The sequence below is a fragment of the Bombyx mandarina genome, chromosome 12 (assembly GCF_030267445.1).
Source record: "Bombyx mandarina strain Sakado chromosome 12, ASM3026744v2".
Taxonomy (NCBI): Eukaryota; Metazoa; Arthropoda; class Insecta; order Lepidoptera; family Bombycidae; genus Bombyx; species Bombyx mandarina.
The window spans coordinates 1,524,260-1,548,055 of NC_143219.1; the positions used below are offsets into that span (position 1 = coordinate 1,524,260).

General features: G+C 43.1%; 1 protein-coding gene across 1 annotated transcript in view; it reads right to left on the bottom strand.

The window, feature by feature from the left end:
• The window catches only part of kl-2 (dynein heavy chain 2, axonemal kl-2), a 95,257-nt gene that overhangs the window by 28,857 nt on the left and 42,604 nt on the right, over positions 1 to 23,796 (bottom strand). The window contains exons 29-56 of the mRNA XM_089731740.1: positions 23,490 to 23,652; positions 22,369 to 22,547; positions 21,693 to 21,885; positions 21,087 to 21,228; positions 20,275 to 20,412; positions 19,395 to 19,613; positions 17,879 to 18,122; positions 17,156 to 17,292; positions 16,149 to 16,304; positions 15,573 to 15,775; positions 14,453 to 14,638; positions 13,178 to 13,342; positions 12,382 to 12,494; positions 12,036 to 12,181; positions 11,303 to 11,486; positions 10,842 to 10,960; positions 10,281 to 10,387; positions 9,242 to 9,403; positions 8,381 to 8,529; positions 7,336 to 7,451; positions 6,544 to 6,696; positions 5,890 to 6,029; positions 5,315 to 5,456; positions 4,564 to 4,745; positions 3,797 to 3,920; positions 2,513 to 2,716; positions 1,222 to 1,326; positions 189 to 415 (exon numbers count right to left, since the gene is read on the bottom strand). Of these exons, the coding sequence (XP_089587866.1) occupies positions 189 to 415; positions 1,222 to 1,326; positions 2,513 to 2,716; positions 3,797 to 3,920; positions 4,564 to 4,745; positions 5,315 to 5,456; positions 5,890 to 6,029; positions 6,544 to 6,696; positions 7,336 to 7,451; positions 8,381 to 8,529; positions 9,242 to 9,403; positions 10,281 to 10,387; positions 10,842 to 10,960; positions 11,303 to 11,486; positions 12,036 to 12,181; positions 12,382 to 12,494; positions 13,178 to 13,342; positions 14,453 to 14,638; positions 15,573 to 15,775; positions 16,149 to 16,304; positions 17,156 to 17,292; positions 17,879 to 18,122; positions 19,395 to 19,613; positions 20,275 to 20,412; positions 21,087 to 21,228; positions 21,693 to 21,885; positions 22,369 to 22,547; positions 23,490 to 23,652 (4,498 nt within the window). The remainder of the gene's footprint in view (positions 1 to 188; positions 416 to 1,221; positions 1,327 to 2,512; positions 2,717 to 3,796; positions 3,921 to 4,563; positions 4,746 to 5,314; positions 5,457 to 5,889; positions 6,030 to 6,543; positions 6,697 to 7,335; positions 7,452 to 8,380; positions 8,530 to 9,241; positions 9,404 to 10,280; positions 10,388 to 10,841; positions 10,961 to 11,302; positions 11,487 to 12,035; positions 12,182 to 12,381; positions 12,495 to 13,177; positions 13,343 to 14,452; positions 14,639 to 15,572; positions 15,776 to 16,148; positions 16,305 to 17,155; positions 17,293 to 17,878; positions 18,123 to 19,394; positions 19,614 to 20,274; positions 20,413 to 21,086; positions 21,229 to 21,692; positions 21,886 to 22,368; positions 22,548 to 23,489; positions 23,653 to 23,796) is intronic.

Genomic DNA, 23,796 nt, shown 5'->3' on the forward strand with positions numbered 1-23,796 from the left:
GAGTGTTGCTAACACTAGCTCTAGTAAGAGCAGTGCTTCGCAGAATCTACCACCAGATCGGAAACGCGACCCACTGAGAAGATCCGACGAGATTGGCGAAAAACTCAGTGGACTTAATATAACTATTATCAATCTATTGCAATAATAAAGGTAAACAATAAAATTTAATGGTAATGATTGTAACGCACTTGTAAACCTTGCCGTACTTTTCGATGGCCCTGACCCACAGACAGAGCGACTTGGCCGCCAGGGACACGGTACCGACAATCTCGGGGTCGAAGTCCGGCTTCGCAGTGTAGGTGCCGATCTTCTTCAGCGTCTTGTCGGAAATGTTGTCCTTGTCGAACTCCCGGAGCCGGTCGAGGAAGTACTGGTCGCCGAGCTGGCGCTTCGCTTCGGCCCAGGTCGGCTCTTTCTGTGTAAAGCGACCGCATTACGATCATTACAAATATGTACTAGTATTGACCCATCGCTCGAAATTTGACCCTAATTACTGAAACCTCAAGATTCATATTCGTTTATTACATTTTGATTTGAAGATGGTAGTCAGTCGATGTGCCTAGGTCTATTTAATAAATAAGTAGGTATATGATTAAATGATGCCCCAAAGTACAGTTATTTTACCGATACCAACTCCGCCCGGGATTCGCTAAGGACCCCGTCACACAGTAGCCAAGGTTTCTGGCTGCTCAACTAAGGAGAAAAATTGGTGCACCCACTTCCAAAAAATATAACTCTAATACATGAATTACGGCCGTCTGGTGTAGTGGTAAGTGACATGATCACTACACAAGGGGGTCGCGGGTTCGAATCCCGCCAAGGGAAGATATTTGTATGATAAATATAAAATGTCTTTTTCAGGGTTATGGATGTATATTAAATATACATATGTGTATTGACATATATACATATGTGTATGAACTTAGCACGGGGCCAGTTAACGTGGCGTGATTGTTAGTAAATATTAATTTATTTATTTATTTATGTATGTATATTTAGAATATTTCAGAATGAATAAACAATAAAAGACTTAATTCTATTATATAACAAGAAACCAACATTTAAAGCCCTCAATCTTTTTAAAATTAGTATTTTAAGCAGTGTACAAAATTGAACACTCTTTTCACTGAACGACAGACACTATATACATATTTTCATTGGTAACGTTAATACGGTAGTGGCGAGTTGTACACGTGTAGAAACTTTTGATAAAAAGCTCACCTGCAGTAATATGAGCACAGCTTCGAGGACCATCTCGACTTTTTGAGGAGGCTTGGCGTAGGACTTCACTTCGGTTATGTCTTTCTTATTCAACGCGTCCAGGGCCTGTTCAGGACACGTCTTGTTACTGTGCTGTCCCGGGACCGCTGTGCCGTGCCTTACTATATGTAGACTCATACGCAAGAGACTGGCACCTACCCTCCTGACTTAACAATACTTCCTATCACCAGGTAATTAGATGGTTGGATTCCTTCATCATGCCAGTCAGTCTCGTAACCATGTGTTAAGTACATAATCTATACTAATACATAAATCTACAGTGGTTTTTACGGATGTTCCGTTATAACTACTGAACCGTGCATCCGATTGACTTGAAACTTTGTATCCATGTAGATAATACATGTACTTAATGCATAGGCTAATATTTATATGAGTGTTGGACTCCATACACCGGTTGCGGGGGCGTTAATGATGAGAATCTTTGCGGGGGTGAGAAATAATAATGTTAATTTTAAATGCCCAGCGAAGCAGACGGGTACAGCTAGTCCTGCAATAAAGATGCTGCGGGACTCGAGCCCCGGTTCCGGAGAGCAGTAGTATTTTTTTTTTATGATTGAGAATTTACTGGTGGCCCTGAGGCCTTTCCAGTTTCGCAAGGACGCGACAGGTGGGCAAGCAAGGGCTCAGCCAGGGGGCGGGATTTGCTGACAACTGCTCGAGCGTCTCCAAGGGAGATCTAACTACTCAAGAGTAGCTGTTTCGCGAATTAATCTACTACCGAATCTGAATCGATTCCGTCATGATAATCGCCTTATCGTTGCCGTTGCTGTCTACTCCCCGAATCCTGATCATGCAGGAGCCAGTCACCGTCGACACCCTAGTTACGTCCTTACGGATCCATCAGATCCAATAACCTTTGCATTAGACGCCTTCAACTCTAACACTAGGAGCAGGCTTAGGGACCTTGGTAACCGTACTCGTCGAACTCGAAAAGGAGGTCGTCGTGCAACCTAACCCATGCATCAGCTTGCTGAGTTTCTCGCCGGATCTTCTCAGCGGGTCGCGATTCCGATCCGGTAGTAGATTCATTCGCGAAGCAGCTGCTCTTGAGTTGTTAGGTCTCCTTTGGAGGCGCTCGGGCAATTATTAACAAATGCCACCCCTCCTGGCTGAGCCTTAGCTCGCCCACCTGTCCTTGCGAAACTGGGAAGCGCTCAGGGCCACCAGTAATCTTTCAATCATAAAAAAAGGAATGTATTCATGAGCAGTAATGTAAGAGAGTGCGGCTGACCTTGACGGCCTCCTCGAGCGCGGGCATGGCGCTGGCGAGGTCCCGCATGGCGGCGTCGGCGAGCTTCTTGCACTGCACCTCCTCCTCCTGCGTCTTCTTGCTGCGCGCCGCCACGCTGCGCTGCTGCTCGTCCGCGTTCCGTTGCTGCGCGTTGATCACGCCCATGTACTCGATACACTGATCCGTGTACTCGGCCACTTGAACCTATAACGTTATTTGCTGCTGCTAATCTAACCCGACCTGCACTGCTGGCCGATGCTTCATTAGACCAAGCTAAGCCAATCTGAAGGTCTCATGGAAATCGGCCCAGTCATTTCGGAGACTGTAAAGGACATGCATACACCGACTCAACAGACTAACGCAAGCGTATAAGTAAAAGTCATAAATATTACATCTTTTCACCAATTTTGTTTGCGGTCAGTTTTTTGTGAGACAAACATTGTCGATCACCCGAGGACGTTACGGTACAATAACGGTTCGTTTCCATTCGTTTTTTACCACGAACATTGACAAATGTTAAAAACATCTGAAACTGCAACAAACACGAGAGTTAGCTCTTAAAAATGACAGAAAGAAGATTCTTAGGGACTTTCATGTGCTTTTTTATTGCTTAGACGGATGGACGAGCTCACAGCTAACCTGGTGTCAAGTAATTACCGAAGCCCATAGACATCTACAACGTAAATGCTACCACCCATCTCGAGACAAGAATTCTTTTTTTTTATTGCCCTTGTAGGTAGACGAGCATACGGCCCACCTGATGGTGAGTGGTTACCGTCGCCCATAGACTTGAGCAATGCCAGGGGTAGAGCCAAGCCGCTGCCTACCGTTTAATACTCTCCACAAGCCTCGTTTGAAGAAGGACATGTCATAACGCTCGGGAAACACCGTGGAGGGGAGCTCATTCCATAGCCGGATGGTACGTGGCAAAAAAAACATCTGGAAACACACTGTGGATGACCGCAGTGGCTCCAGGTAGTATGGATGAATTCTACTCTGGTGGCGGGCGGTGCGATGGTAAAAACGAGATGCCGGTATCATCTCGAACAATTCCTCAGAGCACTAAATTCTAAAGTCTCAGTATAGTTACAACAACTACCCAAGCCTTCAAACCGAAACGCATTACTGCTTTACGGTAGAAATAAGCAGGGCGGTGGTATCTACCCGAGCAGACTCACAAGAGGTCCTACCACCGGTAAATGTAGAGAACGTGTATGTGAGCTTCTAAAAGAATCGTTAGCGCGATTCAGGTTGTTTGTATGGTTTCCCCTGCAGCACGCCCACCTGAGCGACCGCCAATTCTTCAGACATCTGCCCGACGAGTTTGGTCGTCTCCTCGACTTTACCGAGACCGTTTCTCAGTTTGTTCGCCTGTAGCGCTACTTCGAAGCGTTTCGCTTTTAACATTCTGAAAAGAAAGTATTTTATTGATTTTTTAATTTTTCGTTGCCCTTGTATACAAGCGAGCATACGGCCCACCTGATGGTGAGTGGTTATCGTCACCTATGTACATCAGCAATGCCAGGGGCAGAGCCAAGCTGCTGCCTAACCTTAACTAGTCTTTTTTCTCTCTCTGTTTTTCCCTACCTTTTCAATGGTAGCCTAAGAGGCTATTCCAGCTACGCAACGGGTAGGTAAGCTTACCGGCTCAACCTGAGAGAATTTGCTAACACTAGCCCTAGCATAAGCAGTGCTTCGCAGAATCTACCACTGGATCGGAAAAAAGACCCACTGAGAAGATTCAGCGAGAGACTCAGTGGGCTGTGTGTGGGTTAATTTACTCGCCGAGCCCTTTGTTGCACGCGACGGGTTCGACGAGAATGATGACCAGGTAAACTTCGACCTCATGTCTCAAGACGGTGACCATCACGTTGAGATGTCTATGAGGTTCGCTAACCACTCGATACCTGGAGGTCCATAAGTTTGTTGACTTATTGATGCAGTAAATAACAATAAAAACGATGCCTCCTTAACCAAGGTGTCCGCGGAAGGTCAAGTCGTGACGAAGCTACCAGTCCCATTATATTCCCGTTAAACAATCAAGGACTCACTCTTTGTATCCGGTCACCAGCTCCAGATAGTTGGTGGGGGTGACGTAGTTGGTCCTCCTCATCTCGTTCCACATCTTCACCGAGTACTTCCCGACCGACGAGTGGACCAGAGACATGATGGACGCCACCGAGGCGCGCAGGGAGTCCTCTCTACTCTCTACCACAGACTCCTTCCTACGTACCTGGAGAACGAACGATTCACAATATACGAAGACACGAGTGGATGAAGGGGATATTTTTTATTACTGAGATGGGTGGACAAGCCCACAGCCCATCTGGTGTTAAGTGGTTACTGGAGCCCATAGACATCTACAACGTAAATGCGCCACCCACCTTGAGATATAAGTTCTAAGATCTCAGTATAGTTACAACGTCTGCCCCGCCTTTCAAACCGAAACGCATAACTGCTTCACGGCAGAAATAGGTAGGGTGGTGGTACCTACCCGCGCGGACTCACATGAGTGACAGAGGTCCTACCACCAGTGAACACGGTCCTCGGCTTCTCTCATCCAGCTTTTGCCAAACAATTTATCCGACAGCCGTTGTTCATTATTTATTTATTTGTTTATTACTTAATGTAAAATTAACATTGGCGGAGTTAATGCCTAAGGCATTCTCTACCAGTCAACCAAAGGTAGGTGCAATGAAATTTATATTAAGTTACAAATACGTACACAAAAAAAGTATATACATACATATATACACAATCACATACACATAGATACATACATAATCAAACAAAAGCACATACCCTTTGTCCGGTAATGGAGGCGAGCAGCTCGACCCCGTCCAAGAACTTGTAGGCCACCTCGAGCAGCGCCTCCCGCGGCCACTCCAAGAACCAGTTCGTGGTCGTCGCGTTGATCAGCGCCGGGTACTGCCGAATGCGGTTCCTGAACATTCGGAGACGATTAGGTACCATAAAGGAGTAAGGTGATACAAAAGGCTGGTCACGACCCTCAGCAGTGAGGAATATGACGCAAGGGGGAGAGGTTTCATATGACATCTGTGTTCACCACAGGCACCACCGTTGTTCCCAGGGAAATCTATTACGCCAATGAGGGTCCTGCACATTGTACTGTTGGTTAAGCATATTGTGAGCTCGAATTTGTAGATAACATCATCCTGCCTGTGTCTGACGAACTCACTGCAAGTGGTTCGTGAAATTGTCTGTGCTACTTAAATGCCAAAACAGTCGCATCGCTCGGTACTGACATACCGGGCGCCTTATCCTTTAGGCCACGTCGACTTCGATAAATTCTAAATTTAATAACGGTGTGTATCGACTATAGACAGGCCAAAGCCTGTAACGGTAGGAACAAAGACCTGAAGTCATCCCCGATGGGACTGAAGCAGAGCACGATGTGCATGTTGGCGCGGACCCTGTCCACCAGGAACAAGTACACGGCCTCCGCGGTCTGCATCAAATTCGCTGCCTTCATGGGCTTCTCTAAGGCCTGTTTGATCTGAAGACAAATTTTGCAATAACTCGATGTGGTGATTGATCCTGTTGACTTGACCACATACGGTTAGACACCACTACTCATCCTATTCTGTCGCGCAGCAATCAGGCAGTTCGGTGTGAAAGTTGTGAAAGCTATTAACCACAAAATACAATTGATCGATAAGTCGATCTGAAGTCCATGGGCTTCCGTAAGCACTTTACGTTTGATGGGGTTTGAGCTCCTTCTTTCATTTAAACAATCAAAAAGTTCTCAAGTCATGATGTCTAAATCTGCTGACGCTGTTTCTTGGGTTTTTTTTTCAAATGCGACTACTTGCTTATCCTTATAAATAAAACTTGGTAAACTCTTGCTGTTGGGACTTCAGAATGGGGTGTTAGAATCATAAGTCTTACCATACGCGTACGACAAGTGGCTTGTCACAAGTAGCTATAGACCACAAATCGTGTCAGAAATTCGTTGACATCTATAGTATTTTTAAGGCACTTATATTCTGGCAGACAGGTCTGGTACTAACATCCTCAAACTCGTCCGGCTTGTACAGGTTGGTGACCTCTCCACTGCTGAGCAGGTTGTTGATTATCTCTGTAAAAGTCTCCTCCACGATTTGAGTGTCGCAGAATATAAACGTCGTCTTCTTGGAGTCCACTCCGCAACTGGTGTACAGGACCTGAGGACATTCATCTGGTTTATTGGAAACCTACGCCGCAATAATGTGCACCGAGAGCACCAAGATCACCAAGAGCACTACGAGCACCAAGAGCACTGAGAGCACCAAGAGCACTACGAGCACCAAGAGCACTGAGAGCACCAAGAGCACTACGAGCACCAAGAGCACCAAAAGCACCAAGAGCACTACGAGCACCAAAAGCACCAAGAGCACTACGAGCACCGAGAGCACCAAGAGCTGGCCTCAAATGATCCCAATACCCTGACTGCTCCTGCTAGACAATCAGAACACTTAATATCCTAGGTTGAACAGCATTTGTGTCCTAAGCAGTGCCCTTAGCGGCAAACGTTGGCAAACGTTCCAACTCCATACAAATTTTAGTTAACTTTTACGCTATCGAGAACGCTAAAAAACTAGAACTAAGCACACTGTTATCTAAGGACTCCGAAACTCATTTAAAATATCATGACATGTAACCTCAGCTGTCGATAACCAAGCCGCTAAGATATAAATAAAAATGCACTCACATAATTGATATCATGCAATTAATCTCATTTCACCAGACAAAATCCTCAGTTAAAACATAAATTAAAACAGAGAGTAAAGTAAAATATCTTTGTTCGAGATCCATACATTTACCTTCAAATCTTCACGAAAATCTTTCACTCCATAAGTCTTCGTGACTACAACTTGGAAAGAATTACACTCGCAGATGTAAGACGCGACGCGAGTTAAACTCTGACGTCCGGACCCGCCTGTTAACATACAAATAGATAAACTTCTCCGATTCACTATACCTTTAAACTGCAGAAATATTATTTCTAAGCCTTTATATTAACATGCTCGGGAATGCCCACAATTCGCTGCAACGCTAAGTTGTCGATGGTTGAAATAAAACACACTGACTAATGTGTCAGCCTCATTAATGTCAGTTAAAAGATAGCAAGCAGGTCTACGCTTTATTGTGTCACAGCTCATTGTTACAGAATCCCCCACTGAGTGTCTCGCCGGCTCTTCGCAGTGGGTCGCGATCCCGATCCGGTGGTAGATTCAGCTCTTGCTAGGGCTAGTGTTAGAAAATTCTCTCAGGTTGAGCCCGTGAGCTCATCTGTCAGTCCATGCGTAGCTGGAATAGACCCTTAGGTTACCACTGCTACCAGCGAATAGGTAGAGAAAAAAACAGAGTCACTTTCAAATTAAAATACTTTGATAGATTATGTGGTGGCAACCTCGTATACATTGCTACAATATAATATTGTTACGTCGGTAAGAGTAACGCCATCTATCGCCGAATACTCGAACGAATATCAAAGGATCTAATACTTCTAATAGCATCTAGAACGCTCGAGAAGTACAACGCCATCTATTGTCAGATAGCGGAAACACAATACTAAAGATGTGTAGAATATTCTCGAGAATTCGAGGGATGTGGTATCGACTGTAAAAGCGTTGCAGAGATGGCACGCAGTTAGTTTGTAATCGGAACTACTCGAAGCGAAACAGTGAACGGATTACCTGAAGCGAAGCGAAAGAAGCGAATTGAGAGTTTTTAAGTGTTTGTTGAGTGTTTTAAGTGTTCTAAGTGTTGAATACAGTTTTTGGTTGTACTTTGGTGGAATTTTTTATTTATCCCGAACCCCAGCGCGTAACAATATGAAAACTGAGAAATCGAGTGGCAGCTAACCAATGCCGACACACAGCATGTGGCCCCTCGGCTGCGATATGACCCGGACAATACGAACAATGTACTCGATCGCGTCCTTGAACAGAACCAAATCCATCTTCACGACGCCGGGACAGCTGTTATACTCCTCCATCTGATTGGCTATGTACCTGGGTCACAAATCACAAGCTTTGTTTAGGATCTTCCCTAACATTGGCTGATAATCGGAAGATTTATTTGCTCCTATTTTTATATTAGGTACTGTAGGTAAACGAGCATTCGGTGCACTTAATGTTGAGGGGTTACCATCGCTCATGGACATCAGCAATGCCAGGGGCAAAGCCAAGCCGCTTACCGAAAACCTAATTTGAAGAATGAAATGTTTTAGCGCTTAGGAAAGGTACTGTGGACGAACGTAGCGGTTTTTGGTAGTATGGACGAACACGGTAGAAATAATTGGATAATCTCAAACAATTTCCTCAGAGCACTATCCATGGGACATACGCTACTAAACACAGGGTATCAAAATTAGATTCCAAACGATCTGTGAGAATGAAAAAACCGATCATTGTGCTGTCGTGTCAAAAAAATTTACTTATTTTTGTTTATTTATTTATTGGGTACCAACATGCTATACATCAGCACAGAACATTACAGGTATCATATGCATCGATTTCACACTAAATGCTAACACAATTACAGGTACCGACTGCATGCATTGACAAAAAAAGCGGTTCGTTGTGTAAAAAAAAAACTTTAAATAACAATACATAAAAACCTTACATTATTACACATTTACTACCAAATACGCTATTGCTTAATTGAAAAAGCTCATTGAGCAAGGTTGAGCAAGGTTACTTAAAAAAATGAATAACAGCCCACCTCCTCAGAGCGGCGGGGTCGTTTAAATCATCGTAAACTTCGAAGGGGTTGAGGAAATGTCCAAACAACGGAGGACTCTTGCTCGGGCACAGAGCGTGGAACGTCAGCTCGAAGTGCTTACCCAACATGTCGCTCACTTGGTTCATGAACCAGTCGCGATCCCTGAAGCATTTACATAATAATGTAACATTAACACGGTGAATTACCACCATCTCTAAATGATAAAGCACTTTAATCGCAGCATATATTTGTAAATCTATGCATCGTAAAATGGGTCCCGCATATTATGATACATAGATGCAACCTATCGCGAAGAAATTTGGACGAGCAATGAACTATTTAGAGATTAACTAAATGGTCACAGTTATTACTCAGATACGTTACGAACCAAAAACACAATAGAATTTAGGCTCAGGAAAAAAAATAGTAATTCTATTGGACGTATTGAAATATTGTAAACCTAAAGTGGGCTGCGACAACATGACTTGTGCCAAGCCTTATTGCGCGACCATATAACGTGAAACGCGAACATTTTAACACTTTGAGGACCAAAACCCATGGCCTTCGCGTTCACATCGAGGCCTGTCACATACACGTAATATAAAGTCGGCCACATACGAGTACCTAAGCCGTCTTATTGAATTAAAACTCTCATGCTATTAAACTTAGTTAATGATTATAGTGAAAGCACCATCAAAGCTCCTTAGGTGACTTACGAGTACTTATAGCAAATGTATTTTTCATAGCGAAAGTCAAAGGGAGCGGGCGGGTTTCATTACATTTCTTTACAAATGTCTTCAATGTTCAGAAACATTCCATTAAAGTTAAATATAAGACTAGTCGAGTCCGACTCGCTTTGCTAGCCGATATTCTGTTAGACTTCGATCCAATCACTACCAAATAGGGTCGCCCTCTGAAGAGCAATCAGATCATTTGAAGATTTCCCGAAAATTTCATCAAAATCAATCCAGTTCTTACGGAGTCCATAGAAAACATACCGACAAATGTGCTATCAATTTATTTTACAAAGATAACTAACTTCTCTTCGGTAAGTCGATCACCGAACACTCTGAAACACTCGTGGATCCAAAGCCTAAGGAATCGCGGCTTCGTGTTTGTGTAGTCCTTGTTGCTGCGGAGGAGGCCCTACAACGAGATCATAGTCATAGGACAGGTTAAAAAAAAAAGACAATTTCATCATCAAAAGCTGCCGGACTTTGTAATTTGATTAGGCCCAAGCTTCGCAAAGCACCTTGGAAAAAGCACTTAGTGGGAGAGTTAATTATTATCAGATAAAGATATATTTCATTAAGTGTAATGAAAAACATATGCGCATCGGAAAATTATCTTTGATAGATAAAAAATATGAGTCGAAACGCCATAATATATACCATACACTATATGCAATAATGCATTTCTATTTGATGAATGAGCAGCCGTTGTACTGTAAAAACTGAGACTTACAACTTATGTCTCGACGTGGGTGGCGGTATTTACGTTGTAGATGTCCATGGGCTCCGGTAACCATTTAAGACCAGGTTCGTCCACACGTTAATACAATAAATAAATAAAAACATTGGTGACGTCATCAATAATTTACCTGAAATATCTTGGAGATGTCCCTCAGATTAAACAAATAATGCATCTTGCTCGGAGTCGGCAGGAGCTTGGCCACGATATTGTTGAACATGTCGATCGTGGCCGCGAGGACGATTTTACCTGATTTCAAATGAAAAATAAACTTAAAACTTAAAGCTGTTCAATGTTACAACTAATTCTGTCTTTATTCCCATCAACCTTGCTGTTTCCCTCAGTGCAGATAAGCCATGCTACCTAGGACCTCTTAAAAAAGGTGCAGCTAACTCTCCTCCGTAGTGTTCCGTTGATAACACTTCCAATCAGGCTTCAGGAGAGTACTTTACGGAATCCAGCGATCATATTATGTCCCCGACATTGCCAGTGCCAGTTATCAGTTGAGGGGCAATAATGATTTGTCATTGTTGGTAGGTAAGGCCGAAAGGTCAAAGGCAATGACAACAGCTGTAATATAAAGATGCTCACCGACACTTTTAGTCTCCTCGTCGAACTCCTGGAGATGTTGGGATAGCATCGTCCCGAAGATCTTGATGAGCTGGGACTGCGTGGGGGGCGGCAGGTAGAAGGCATGGAAGCAGGACAGCAGGCGGGGGGGCAGCGCGCTGCGGGCGCCCCCCGGCGGCCCGGCCGCGCCGCACAGCACCATGTCCTGCACCACACCCGACCTTACCACACCTCGCAATGGGCAAGATCCACTTAAGTACTTACCGAATCCCACGAATCCATTATTTTATTCCATCCATTATTTCCAACATTCGAAGTCGTCGTGGCTTAAAGGATAGACGTCCGGTGCATTCGTATATATCGATCAACCGGTGTTCGAATCCCGCAGGCGGGTACCAATTTTTCCAATGAAATACGTATTTAACAAATGTTCACGATTGACTTCCACGGTGAAGGAATAACATCGTGTAGTAATCAAAATCAAATCCACAAAAATATAATTACTGGTGGTAGGACCTCATATGAGTCCACACGGGTAGGTACCACCTCCCCGCCTATTTCTGCTGTGAAGCAGTAATGCGTTTCGGTTTGTAGGGCGGGGCAGCCGTTGTAACTATACTGAGACCTTACAGCTTACATCTCAAGGTGAGTGGCGCATTTGCATTGTAGATGTCTATAGGCTGGTGGGCTGTGAGCTCGTCCACCCATCTAAGCATCAATAGTCTTCCGTTATCCTCAAAATTCCCACGCCTACCTTAACGTTCTTGCGCCATTGCTTCTGCCGGTCGAACCAGTAGCCGTAGTCGTTCCACAGGCGGACCAGCTCCAGCGGGGGCTGCGACCCGTACTCGTCGCGCACCGGCATGTTTATATCGTCCAGGAACGCTATCATCTTCTTGCCTGACAATTTCAATGGTGCTCCATTTAATGTTGCAGATGCCAAGAGCTGGTAGTTCACGTATTCTGAAACCCACTGGACATCACGGGCGTGAATGCTGCTTGAACATGAGGTCGAAGCCATTGTAATTATTGTAATTGGTATGACTAAAGCTTTCCCAGACAGTGATTTTTATAGAATGACAGCAATAAGAGACACTGACCTCCGGCTGGCACATAGTTCCCTTTGGTCCTCTTCTCGAGTCTTGCCTCAATAATATCCTGGACGTTCGCGGCCGTGGTCTGGGCAGACATGTTGATGACCTGCGTGCTGTACCTGTCACATGGGGACCGACTTGACGCATCACAGATCACGCATCAAAGAGAAAGAGCCTCAAAACGAAATTCCGGTTGCACCGCCCAGAGACTGCGATCACAACGCTTTGTATCAATACTTGACCGCCAGATCGTCTGTTACTCTGGATCAATATTTATTAATTAATTGGTGTCTCATAGAGGGCGTGGTTTTTGAATATCCATGGACGAGCAAATAAATAAATTAAACTACGATAAATAGCGAAAATTAATTAAAAAAAGATGTGTGGTGTCGTGGGACACCGGATAGGAACGAAGTTCCTTATTATAAAAAATATTAGTTTTAAGTTCTATTCGAGGTATAAAGAAAATAATTATTCGGGTATACATTTTCTATTCTGATTTTCTTATTAATAAAAAAAAAACTACTTCAAAAAGTTATCAATTTTATTTTCACAATGATTTATAAAAAATATATAATAATCATATACAAAGAAACAGCTATTTGTATGAGCTAGCACTAGACACTGTATAGACATCATACTAAGGTTATACATAAATAATAAAAGTCTTACGTTACGGACGTTTTTTCCCGGTTAGGGTATCCCTCCGCATCGTCCCATAAGGAACCTCGTTCCAAAAATGCCTTGCACAATTCTATTTTAGGATTTTAATACAGGATAATGTCTTGTCTACGCAGCTCACCTGTCCGGGTCGAGGCTGGCCAGCGTTCCCTGGACGAGGAACGTCTTCCCTGTCCCGGTGGCGCCGCCGACCAGCACGCCGCGACCGGCCCGCAGCATCTCCAAGGCCACTATCTGAACTCGGATGAACTCCACGGTCGGCACCAAGATCGTATGGAAACCCAGACTGAAACATATTGCTTATTAAACGACTTCAACTACTTTTTTTTCCTACCTAAGCTGGTAGCCTTGAGAGGCTATATCAGCGTCGCCTTAACTAGTAGGTGAGCTCACGGGGCTCAAACCTGATGGCGTTGCTAACATGAACCCTAGGAAGAGCCGTGCTTCGCAGAATCTACCACCGGATCGAAAATGCGACCCACTGAGAAGATCCGGCGAGAAACTCAGTGGGCTGTGTCTGAGGGTTAATTTACTCGTCGAGCCCTTCGTTGCAAGCGATGAGGTGCTTGAGGTACCTAGAAGCACCGTTAGTGGATCGGGAGGATCCGAAATGACGTGTTTGGGGCGACGTTGACTGCTTTCCATTCTGTCCGCAGGATCGGTAATGTAGTTACCGGCGGCCACGATGAGAGGGTTCTCGTGTCGTGCCGCTTTATCGAAGTGGTTCAACTACTTAGGTGAGGTTTTGAGTCGCTAATGTCGGAAGTCTGGTGCACTCGTATGTGCCTTGCACGAGCGACTCCACTGTTGGCGCTGGTCGCGGAGATGGCTGTAGGCAGCGGCTTGGCTCTGTCCCTGGCATTGCTGAAGTCTATGGGCGACAGTAACCACTCACCATCAGGTGGGCCGTGCGCTCTGTCATATATTCTGAATGTACCTAAAAATGCAATATAAGGTGCACGACGTAATGCAGCTTAGTTAGGTTGCCGATAGATCACGCAGTTCGATTCTAACCGCGCTCCCGGTGACACTTGCCCCAATTAATTTCAATTGTCAGTTTCAAATGTTTTAAAAATCACTACATATTATAAAACAAAGTCGCTTTCTGTCCCTATATCTGTCTGTCCCTATGTATGCTTAAATCTTTAAAACTACGCAACGCATTTAGATGCGGTTGTTTTTAATAGATAGGAAGAGGAATTGAAGAGGAAGGTTTATATGTACAAAAACATCCATTAAATAGTGGAGAAGTCAAATAATAAATAAGTTTCCGAAGCGAAGCGAGGGCGGGCCGCTAGTTAGAATTAAATGAATTTCTTTTTTTAAAAAGCTTTTCTAATAAATCCTCATAACAGCTCGTCTGCATATAAGGGCAATAAAAAAAAAGGCAACGAACCCGGCATTGAACCTCCAGTTGTCGGGCAGCTTGTCCTCCCAGGGCTTGAACTGCCGCAGCCTCTCGTCCACGTAGTAATCGTACACCGTGTCCTTCAGCGGGAAGATGCCTTCGTGCTCCCGGATCCAGTTGTCGATCTTGCGACGTGACTCTTCCTCGAGGGTCGCGCACACCGACCACACCAAACTGGAAACGGTTTTAAGAGAGTGTAGTTCTAGAAATCTTCGTTAATTGCGTCGATAGGCAGACGTACTCTCGATCAAACTGTTGTTAAACGGATACTAGAATCTTTGTTAAAAGATTCCTTTATGACAACATCAGACAGGACATCCTCGCGGGTTCATAGCACTACCATCAAACGCATCCCCGGTCACCGGCTCGACGAGCGAATTAACCCTAGACACAGCCCACTGAGTTTCTCGCCGGATCTTCTCAGTGGGTCGCGTTTCCGATCCGGTGGTAGATTCTGCGAAGCACGGCTCTTGCTAGGGCCAGTTTTAGCAACATTCCGGTTTGAGCCCCGTGAGTTCACCTACTAGTTATGGTTACGCTGAAATAGCCTCTCAAGGCTATCAGCATAGGTAGGAAAAAAAACCGAAGCGATTTGAATGTATGAATGTTAGTAGGGGAACAAGAGGGCGTGTAAATAGCCCTCCTGCGGCGGGAGCATATAAAGTGGGGGTAGAAAGGCGTGAAAATAGCCGTCCTAAGCGGTATGTGAGAAATGTTCGTCACTTATAGTTGGAGGAGCGGTAAAACTATATTGCGGTAAACAAAAAGCTAGTAACTAAACTAAAGATAGAAAACTAAATACATAAAAGCGAGCGGGCGGACGAATGATCACATGGAAGCAGCAATAAAATGGCAATAAAATCAAGGAACTTGCACCTGTAGACCTTGCTAGTGACTATCGTGCGGGCGTCGGCGATGGTAGACAAACTCCAAAGGTTGCGCCATCCCAATAACTCACTACGCATACTATTACTACTCCCGCGCGCAACCAGTTAGCATTGTGAATCCCTATACCATATGCTCTAACGAGAGAACCACAAGTAGAGCTCAGAGAAACTATTCGACACGATACCGGCTCTTATTGTATTCAGTAACTGTCCAAACTAACGCAAACAAAAATCGCATCTTGGAGAAGTTCTCATTGTCCTCCTCGTCGGGCAGCGGGGCGGCGGGCGGGGGGAGCAGGCCCAGCAGTCTGCACAGGGCGCGCACTCCGGTGAGCTCCTGGCCGCGCACCGACGGACCCTCGGTCAGCTGCAGCCGCTTCAGCTCCAGCACCGGGGTCAGAATATTTTGGAAATGCCGCCGGAGCTGACCAAATATTATAATTATTAAATCCAATGGTATGACGTCTAATGGTATGGTAGGACGTCTTGTGAGTCCGCGCGGGTAGGTCCCACCACCCCGCCCATTCCTGCCGTGAAGCAGTAATGCGTTTCGGTTTGAAGGACGGGGCAGCTGTTGTAACTATACTGAGACCTTAGAACTGATATCTCAAGGTGGGTGGCGCATTTACGTTGTAGATGTCTATGGGCTCCAGTAACCACTTAACCACCAGGTGGGCTATGAGCTCGTCCACCCATCTAAGCAATAAAAAAAGTCCATAATAAACCAATTACGCACTTTAAAAACCAATGACTATCTCGAATATAAATGTCACAGTGCAAGTATTACGATGTATTACCATTTCCCGATACTCCAAGTCACTGATGGTCTCCAACCAAGAGTTGACGTATGGCCACCAGCCCCAATCCTTGTAGTCGTTGTACACCATGCCGTTTCTGGAGACAGTAGCTGGAGAGGCCACAGCCAAGTCCAGAGTCTCGATTAATAGAGACACCTAAAATGTTAGGCAGTGAAGGAGAAGATTACACGAAAGCTGGCTCCAACAGCATTGCACATAAAGTCGTGTGAGGACGAAGTGCATTAAGAAGAGTCTAGGTTCTTCCTCAGCATATTTAAGAAAAAATATGGTGGCTTTATCATCGAGCTCCTAGTGTTAAATGGTTACTGGAGTCCATAGACATCATAATGCCGCCCCCTACCTTGAGACATGAGGTTTAAGTCTCAATTTAGCTTAGTCTCTCTCTCTTTCTCTCTCTCTTCCCAGCTATTTATCGCACATTTTGGTGGGGTCAGCTTTCCTGACTTTACTCCTCCACTTCGCTCTGTCTTCGACATCCTCGGCAGCAACATTGCATTCTCTCTTGTTCTTCAGCACTACGTCTCTCCACCTTGTCTTGGGTCTACCTCCAGGTCTTCGACCGGGGAGGTCGAGCAGTAGCGCCAAATTTCCGATGTAAGTCAGGCGGCTTCCTTTTCACTAGACCATACCATCTCAGCCTACTCTCCTGCATCTTGTCGGCGATATCCTGTACACCTAGGCTCTCAATTTAGCTTAGTACTTACAAATCAACATGTGTGATTACTTTGTAGTAGAAGGTTTCTGTGGGACGGTGACCTCCCACCATCAGATGGGACAAAATTTCGCCTGCCTACATTGGCAATTAAATTATTACTTGCACATTACAACCGAAGAAGACATGGATGGAGTGTGAATGACGATATGAGAGAGAGAGAGGAGTGAGTGTTGAGTTGACGGCTGATAGAAGAGAATGGAAGAGAAAAATTAGCTGTGCCGACCACCTAGTGGGGTAAGGTGAAGAAAAAGAAGAAGACATTACAACGTACTTGTCTGGGCATGGAGATCCTCTCGCTGTTGACCAACGTGAGGAGCTTGTTATCGTCCATCACCGAATTAAGGTTCTCAATCCAAATGGCATCAACGGGCCCGTCGAAGATAATCCACTTCTGATCCGGAGATTCGTCTGGAACAAGAACGTGTTAAGCGCATGTGAGAGGCAATTGTATCATGGCCTTCTCTCCGTCACTACACGGGGTCACAAATACCTTTCAAAGGAATAACGTCATCTCATCAATAAAACTTCAAATTTTACCTCAGTTATTAGTGGAATGACGTTGCCTAACTTATTACTATGTTTTACTTCCATTAGATCTTAGGAAGAGTCCAGTTTTTACCTGGATTATAATCGAATTATAAAATACTAGCGGCCCGATCCGGCTCCGCTCAGGTCTATAAAAAAAATTTCAACGATATTTGACGTTGTTTTATTTATAGTTTTATTCTATCATCAATAGTGTTCACAGGGCACGCGATGTAAAGAATATTTTAGGTAATTTTTTTACACCTTGGGTTACATTATTGGACTTTTGGTAAGGATCCCTAATTTTTTCAAAAACGATTATAACCTATGTCACTCTGGAATAGTGTAGCTTCCAAACAGTGAAATTATTTTTCAAATCGGTTCAGTAGTTTCGGAGCCTAACAAGCCTACAAACAAACAAACAAATCTTTCCTCTTTATAATATTAGTATAGATCAGAATTCAAGTACCTTGACAAATAGTCCTCATGATGGACGACAGAACCCCGTCCTTCCACTCCCCAGTGGCCAGGTTGTACTCCCCGTACAGTTCTCCGAGCGTCAGAGCCTTCGGGTTCATGGGGTGGACCTGGACGTTCTCGAAGCCCGGGACGTTCTCTCTGCACAGACGACTGATGGTAGCGGACAGCATTCGCCAGGAAACCGACTTGGCGGTGTTGGTGTCTCCCAGCAGGATGCTAGAATGGCGAGAGTTCTGAAACGATCGGAGGAAGATACATCATAATTAAATCTATACTAATATATAAATGATGTGGAAGGCATTGTGGAAGGCCTATGTCCAGCAGTAGGCAGTTAAAAGCCGATGATGATGATGATAATGATGATATATAAATCTACAGTGGTTTTTACGGATGTTCCGTTATAACTAAGTACTGAACCATGCATTCGATTGACTTGAAACTTGGTATCCATGTAGAAAATACATGTACATAATGGATAAGTTAATATTTGTATTAGTGTTGGACTCCCTACACCAGTTGCGGGGGCGTTAATGATGAAAATCTTTGTGGGGGTGAGAAATAATATTGTTAATTTTAAATGCCCAGCGAAGCGGACGGGTACAGCTAGTCTTATCTAAAATCAGCATTAGCCATGTTTGATTGATAAAATCCGTTGATTGATTTTAAAACTAAAAACAAAATAATCAATTTAGTTCGCCTCCTATTAGAATAAGTGGGCAGATAATACGCCCAATGTAAAGCATAAATTGTACCATTTAAGGATTCATTCAAGTGTTCTAAAATCAGGTAACTAAAGTCTAAAATGAAATGTATGAATGAAACGTATTAATGTTTTGCAGTAAATCGACAACACAGCTCTTACATTCCGCCACCACGCCAGCGTTGTTGGCGCATGTGAGGTCAGAGTATCGACGGCATCAGAATCATTCTCTTCAGACATACGAGTGTTTGGGGCCAAAATAGTTATAGCTTAGAAATTTTAATTTTAAATAATCTATGACGTACATCAATATAATTAATCTGTGTGTTGGAGTGATCCTTTGTTGCCCGGGGACTTTTTGACGGGAACGTGAGGAGTGAAGTTGTGTGATATGTTTTATTTTGTCTATTTAGTGTTTCTTCATTTAAATGCGGTGGTTTATTAACTATTTGATAACTGTGAAAGTGCACAAATGTGGGAAAATTAAACAAAGTCGCTGGACGTAACTTCTCGGGATCCTCCAAAAAGTCCGCTGAAAAAATCTCAGTAAATGACCACCATTTTACTGAGATTATATTATTATTTCATCCCATACCATCTTATTTCATTTCATTTCATTTCACTCCATTATTACTTACCATTTTTCATAAAAATAAGAACATAAATTAAAATAAGACATGACTTAATGGTCTTAGTTACCAGGTCATAAAATCCCTTTAAAAAAAATTGTTCCCCGGACACCTTTCCATCTTCACCAGAACGGGTAGACGAACACAAGGACAAAGCCGGGAAGGCTGCGACGTACCTTGGTCTCAAAAGTTTGTATCACTTTGTGCAGCGCAGCTCGCGTTGGCTGCAACCCGGCCTGTCTCATCTCCGCCGCGATAGCTGTCTCCAGCAACTCGTAGTCCAAAGTCGGAATCTCCACATCAGGGAAGATGTCTTGCATGATGCCGTCGAAAAGCGGCACGTCTTTGGCTGTCAAACGAGCCACATTCATGTCGCGCATCGCCAAGATTACCATCTGAAAGGTTATTATTTATTTGCCAAGAATTTTTTGGGTTAACTTTAGCAATTTTGTATTTTACAGTAAATTGGGGGGAATCGGGACGTTTTCCAATTCCAACACAAACATTCAGCGATTTTTCTTAGGGTAATACCAATAAAATTGAGATTAAATTGTTTCCGGAGGTTTAAATTTTAATATATGATGCATTATTATTATACATAGCTCATTGAAAAAAATAAGACACAATTTAAAAAACTAGCTTGATCTGATTCACCTTGGCTTTTGGGGTAAATCGGGTCACGTATGGCGACAATACAGCTTTTCGATAGGGCTGGCACTATTTAGTTATTAGGTAGGTACCTAACTTTAGGTAAATAACTTTTTAATATCTTTAATGAGTTACAAAACTTTGATGACTAAATTAAACTATTTAATATTCTTAAACACTAAATAAAAGTCCTTTCCAATTCAACAAGTTTAAATATTAAAATAAAATTTTGGAAAACCAAGATTTGTCCCAAGATTAGTCCCTATTTATTTTCATCCTTAGTGCCTATTCCCACAATATAGGGTACCGTTACAATTGACGGACACAGCTCGGTATAATACTTAATATCCTAAGACTTTTTCCGATTACATTAAACATATCAAAGCAAAAACTACTTAAACAATGAACCTCTTGTTCCGGCAGATGAGGATAGGCGCGTCTCTTCACTCCGGCGTACCGGAGTAAGGCGACCATCGACCTAAGTCCAAAGTCGTAGTGATCCTGCTTGGAGAGCTGTTGCGTTGCTAGTTGGTACAACGTGAACACCTGAGGCGGTAAAAAATGTTTCAACTATCTCTATCAACTACTAGCTGTACCAGTCCGCTTCGCTGGGCATTTAAAATTAACATTATTATTTCTCACCCCCACAAAGATTCTCATCATTAACGCCCCTGCAACTGGTGTAGGGAGTCCAACGCTCATATAAATATAAGCTTAACCATTAAGTACATGTATTTTCTACATGGATACCAAGTTTCAAGTCAATCGGACGCATGGTTCAGTAGTTATAACGGAACATCCGTAAAGAAGTTTAAAAAAAGCGAACATAAAGACTATAAATATATTTTAAGCGTCATTTTTCAACATTACAGAAGAGTCAGTTAAAATTCAAAAAGTAAAGTTTAAAATTTGTAAAAAATATTAAAACAAAAAGACTTCTTCAGCTATTTGAATGAACTTAATTAAAGTTCAATTAAAAACATAGAATTGTTAATGCTGATATCAAATAAAAAGCACCTTTAATTACAAAGATAAATGTCGCGTATTAAACGCAATTTCGCTTTGACCAAATCACCCCTCAATATTAGCTACCAAAATAATAAGTTTAATAATGAAATTGGCAAATAGATTTAGTGTCCTGTTAGTTACGCAAAATCAAATACCCGCGGAACAATTAATACCTTTCGCGTTCAAATTACATTCTGCATAATGAAGCTAACCTTCTTAGCGTTAATTTTGTACGCGGTGAATCCATCAGAGAACAAAGTGTTCTCGGCTATGATGAGCGAGTCCGGCACGCACATCGCGATGGGACGGAACATTGACTTGAGATTATCGGGCAGTTCGGTTCGTCCCGCGTACCTATCACGTAATATAAAATAAATAAATTGATTTTAAATAAATAAACAAACAGTACCACTCTTCTAATGGCTTAATTACCTGTTGACGACCGACTCATACATCATGGACGCCTGGTACTTTTCTATTATGACTATGATTGTTCAACTATTTAATTGAAATGTTTTTACTGGCGGTAGGACCTCTTGTGAGTCCGCGCGGGTAGGTACAACCACCCCGCCTATTTCTGCCGTGAAGCAGTAATGCGTTTCGGTTTGAAGGGTGGGGCAGCCGTTGTAACTATACTTGAGACCTTAGAACTCATATCTCAAGGTGGGTGGCGGCATTTACGTTGTAGATGTCTATGGGCTCCAGTAACCACTTAACACCAGGTGGGCTGTGCTCGTCCACCCATCTAACCAATAAATAAATAAAAAACTTAAAAAGTCATTAAAAATAAGAAAATGCTTATTACTCAGCTCTCCTACCCAGGGTTCATCGTTATGAATATTCCACAGTTGCCGTCCAGTTTGATCTCGGAACCTTCGAAGACGAACTTCTTCTGGTACAGAGACAGTGCCAACAGCACGGCCAGGATTTGCTGAGCGACCACCGAGAGCACCTCAATGTTGATGCGATTGAACTCGTCAAAACATCCCCAGCATCCACTTTGGGCTATACCTTTGTTGTGGACAAACAAATTCCTATTTGCAACAACCTCACTCAGTGTTTATGGCAATTCTAAACATGAAATTTTACATAATTGTTTTTAAGTGTGGGAACACACTAATAGCTAAGTATGGCAACACAGTTAATTACAGTTGCACAAATTTCTGGTCGTACGTGCACGTATTGTAGGTACATAAAGAGAAATAAAAATTCATCGCTCTGAATTCAGTTTTTATTGAAGCTAGCACAAAAATACAGTCCACGCTCTAAGCACTCAGTTTTCACAGAAACTCGATTAAGTCTTCGTAAACCATTACCTACCTACAATATATTTGGGTTTCATAGAACTCTAAATATCTTTTTAATTTGGAGAGTTACCTAGAGCCACCTGTGCGATGACGCAACATATTTACCCTTATTATATTATTTCATCGAAATTCCAATTTTGCTCTATCTAGAAAACTCTTTTGATACAAGAAAAATAACGACATTTACCTGCAAAGCATTTCGCCATCGACTTATAGTCCAAGCCATCAGAGCAATTGGTGACAACCACCCATCGAGCCAGAGCTCTGCCAAGATCCTTAGTGGTCTCAGTCTTTCCTGTACCAGCTGGACCCTGAGGACTTCCTCCTCGGAATAGATGGAGGGCTGTTGTTAACGTTATATAGCATCTGTGGGAAATCATTCTTGCCATGAGACTTTTACTGGTGGTAGGACCTTTTGTGAGTCCACGCGGGTGGGTAACACCACCCTGCCTATTTCTTCCGTGAAGCATTAATGCGTTTCGGTTCGAAGGTGGGGCAGCCGTTGTAACTATACTTGAGACCTTAGAACTTATATCTCAAGGTGGGTGGCGCATTTACGTTGTGGATGTCTATGGGCTCCAGTAACCATTTAACACCAGGTGGGCTGTGAGCTCGTCCACCCACCCATCTAAGCAATAAAAAAAAAAGAAAAAGATGAGAAATAACATTGCGCCTAGCCTAACCGGGTATATTTCAAATGTTTCCAATATGAAAGTGGAAGGAAATCTAGTAGAACCCTACTAAGCGGAAAGCAATGTTTAATTTTCAGTAAGACCCCATTATACAGAATATACTACAGTCAGTCGATGTCTGACAACCGCCTGCGTTCGAGGTCACTGACCTAGCGCGTCACGTGATTCTCAATTACATTACATTGCGCGCAATGCCGAAAACGTTAAAAAAGTTAATTTTTAAACTTAGTTTTATTTTTTTATGATTTTTCCCGTCATTTGACAGTTGGTTTTTCAAGTTTAAAATGTAAATTAGTGTATTTGAATGAATGAGAAAACAAAGATTATTGCTTTCAAAACTAATGATAACGAATCCATTATTAGATTGTTACCATCACTGCTAGCCGATCAATCTCGAGATAAAAGCCAAAGCCACTTAGATATTTTTTGCCTTATCTATATCTATTAAAACATCAGGACGAATTGGTATAACATCTAGGTACCATAGCATTTTATAATGATTTCTGGGATCGAACAAGGAAACTTTTAGAGAGTAAGATGCGTGAGATAAAGGAAAAATCTCAAGCAATTGCATTTCCCTGTATACACTTCTGGAATATTCGTTAAGTACAATAACCTGTCAGTGAGCGGTGTAATGACCAAACGTCCAGAATTCCCGATATATTCGTATGTGTAAATAGAGTTCGTATTTGTCTGCCGAATGTAGCAGTCTTCTCGTTCTCTATCCCAGTAGAACTTCAGCTGAGAAAACCATTCGAACGCAGAAACCGTCATACATCCTATGAATTAAAATCAAACAATTATACTCCTGCTTATAGACCCATTGTACTATTAGCTTCATATTTTTAATCAAGATAAAATTGTCGGATTTGACAATGTTATCTTATATTAATTTAGAGGTGGTAGGACCTCTTGGAAGTCCG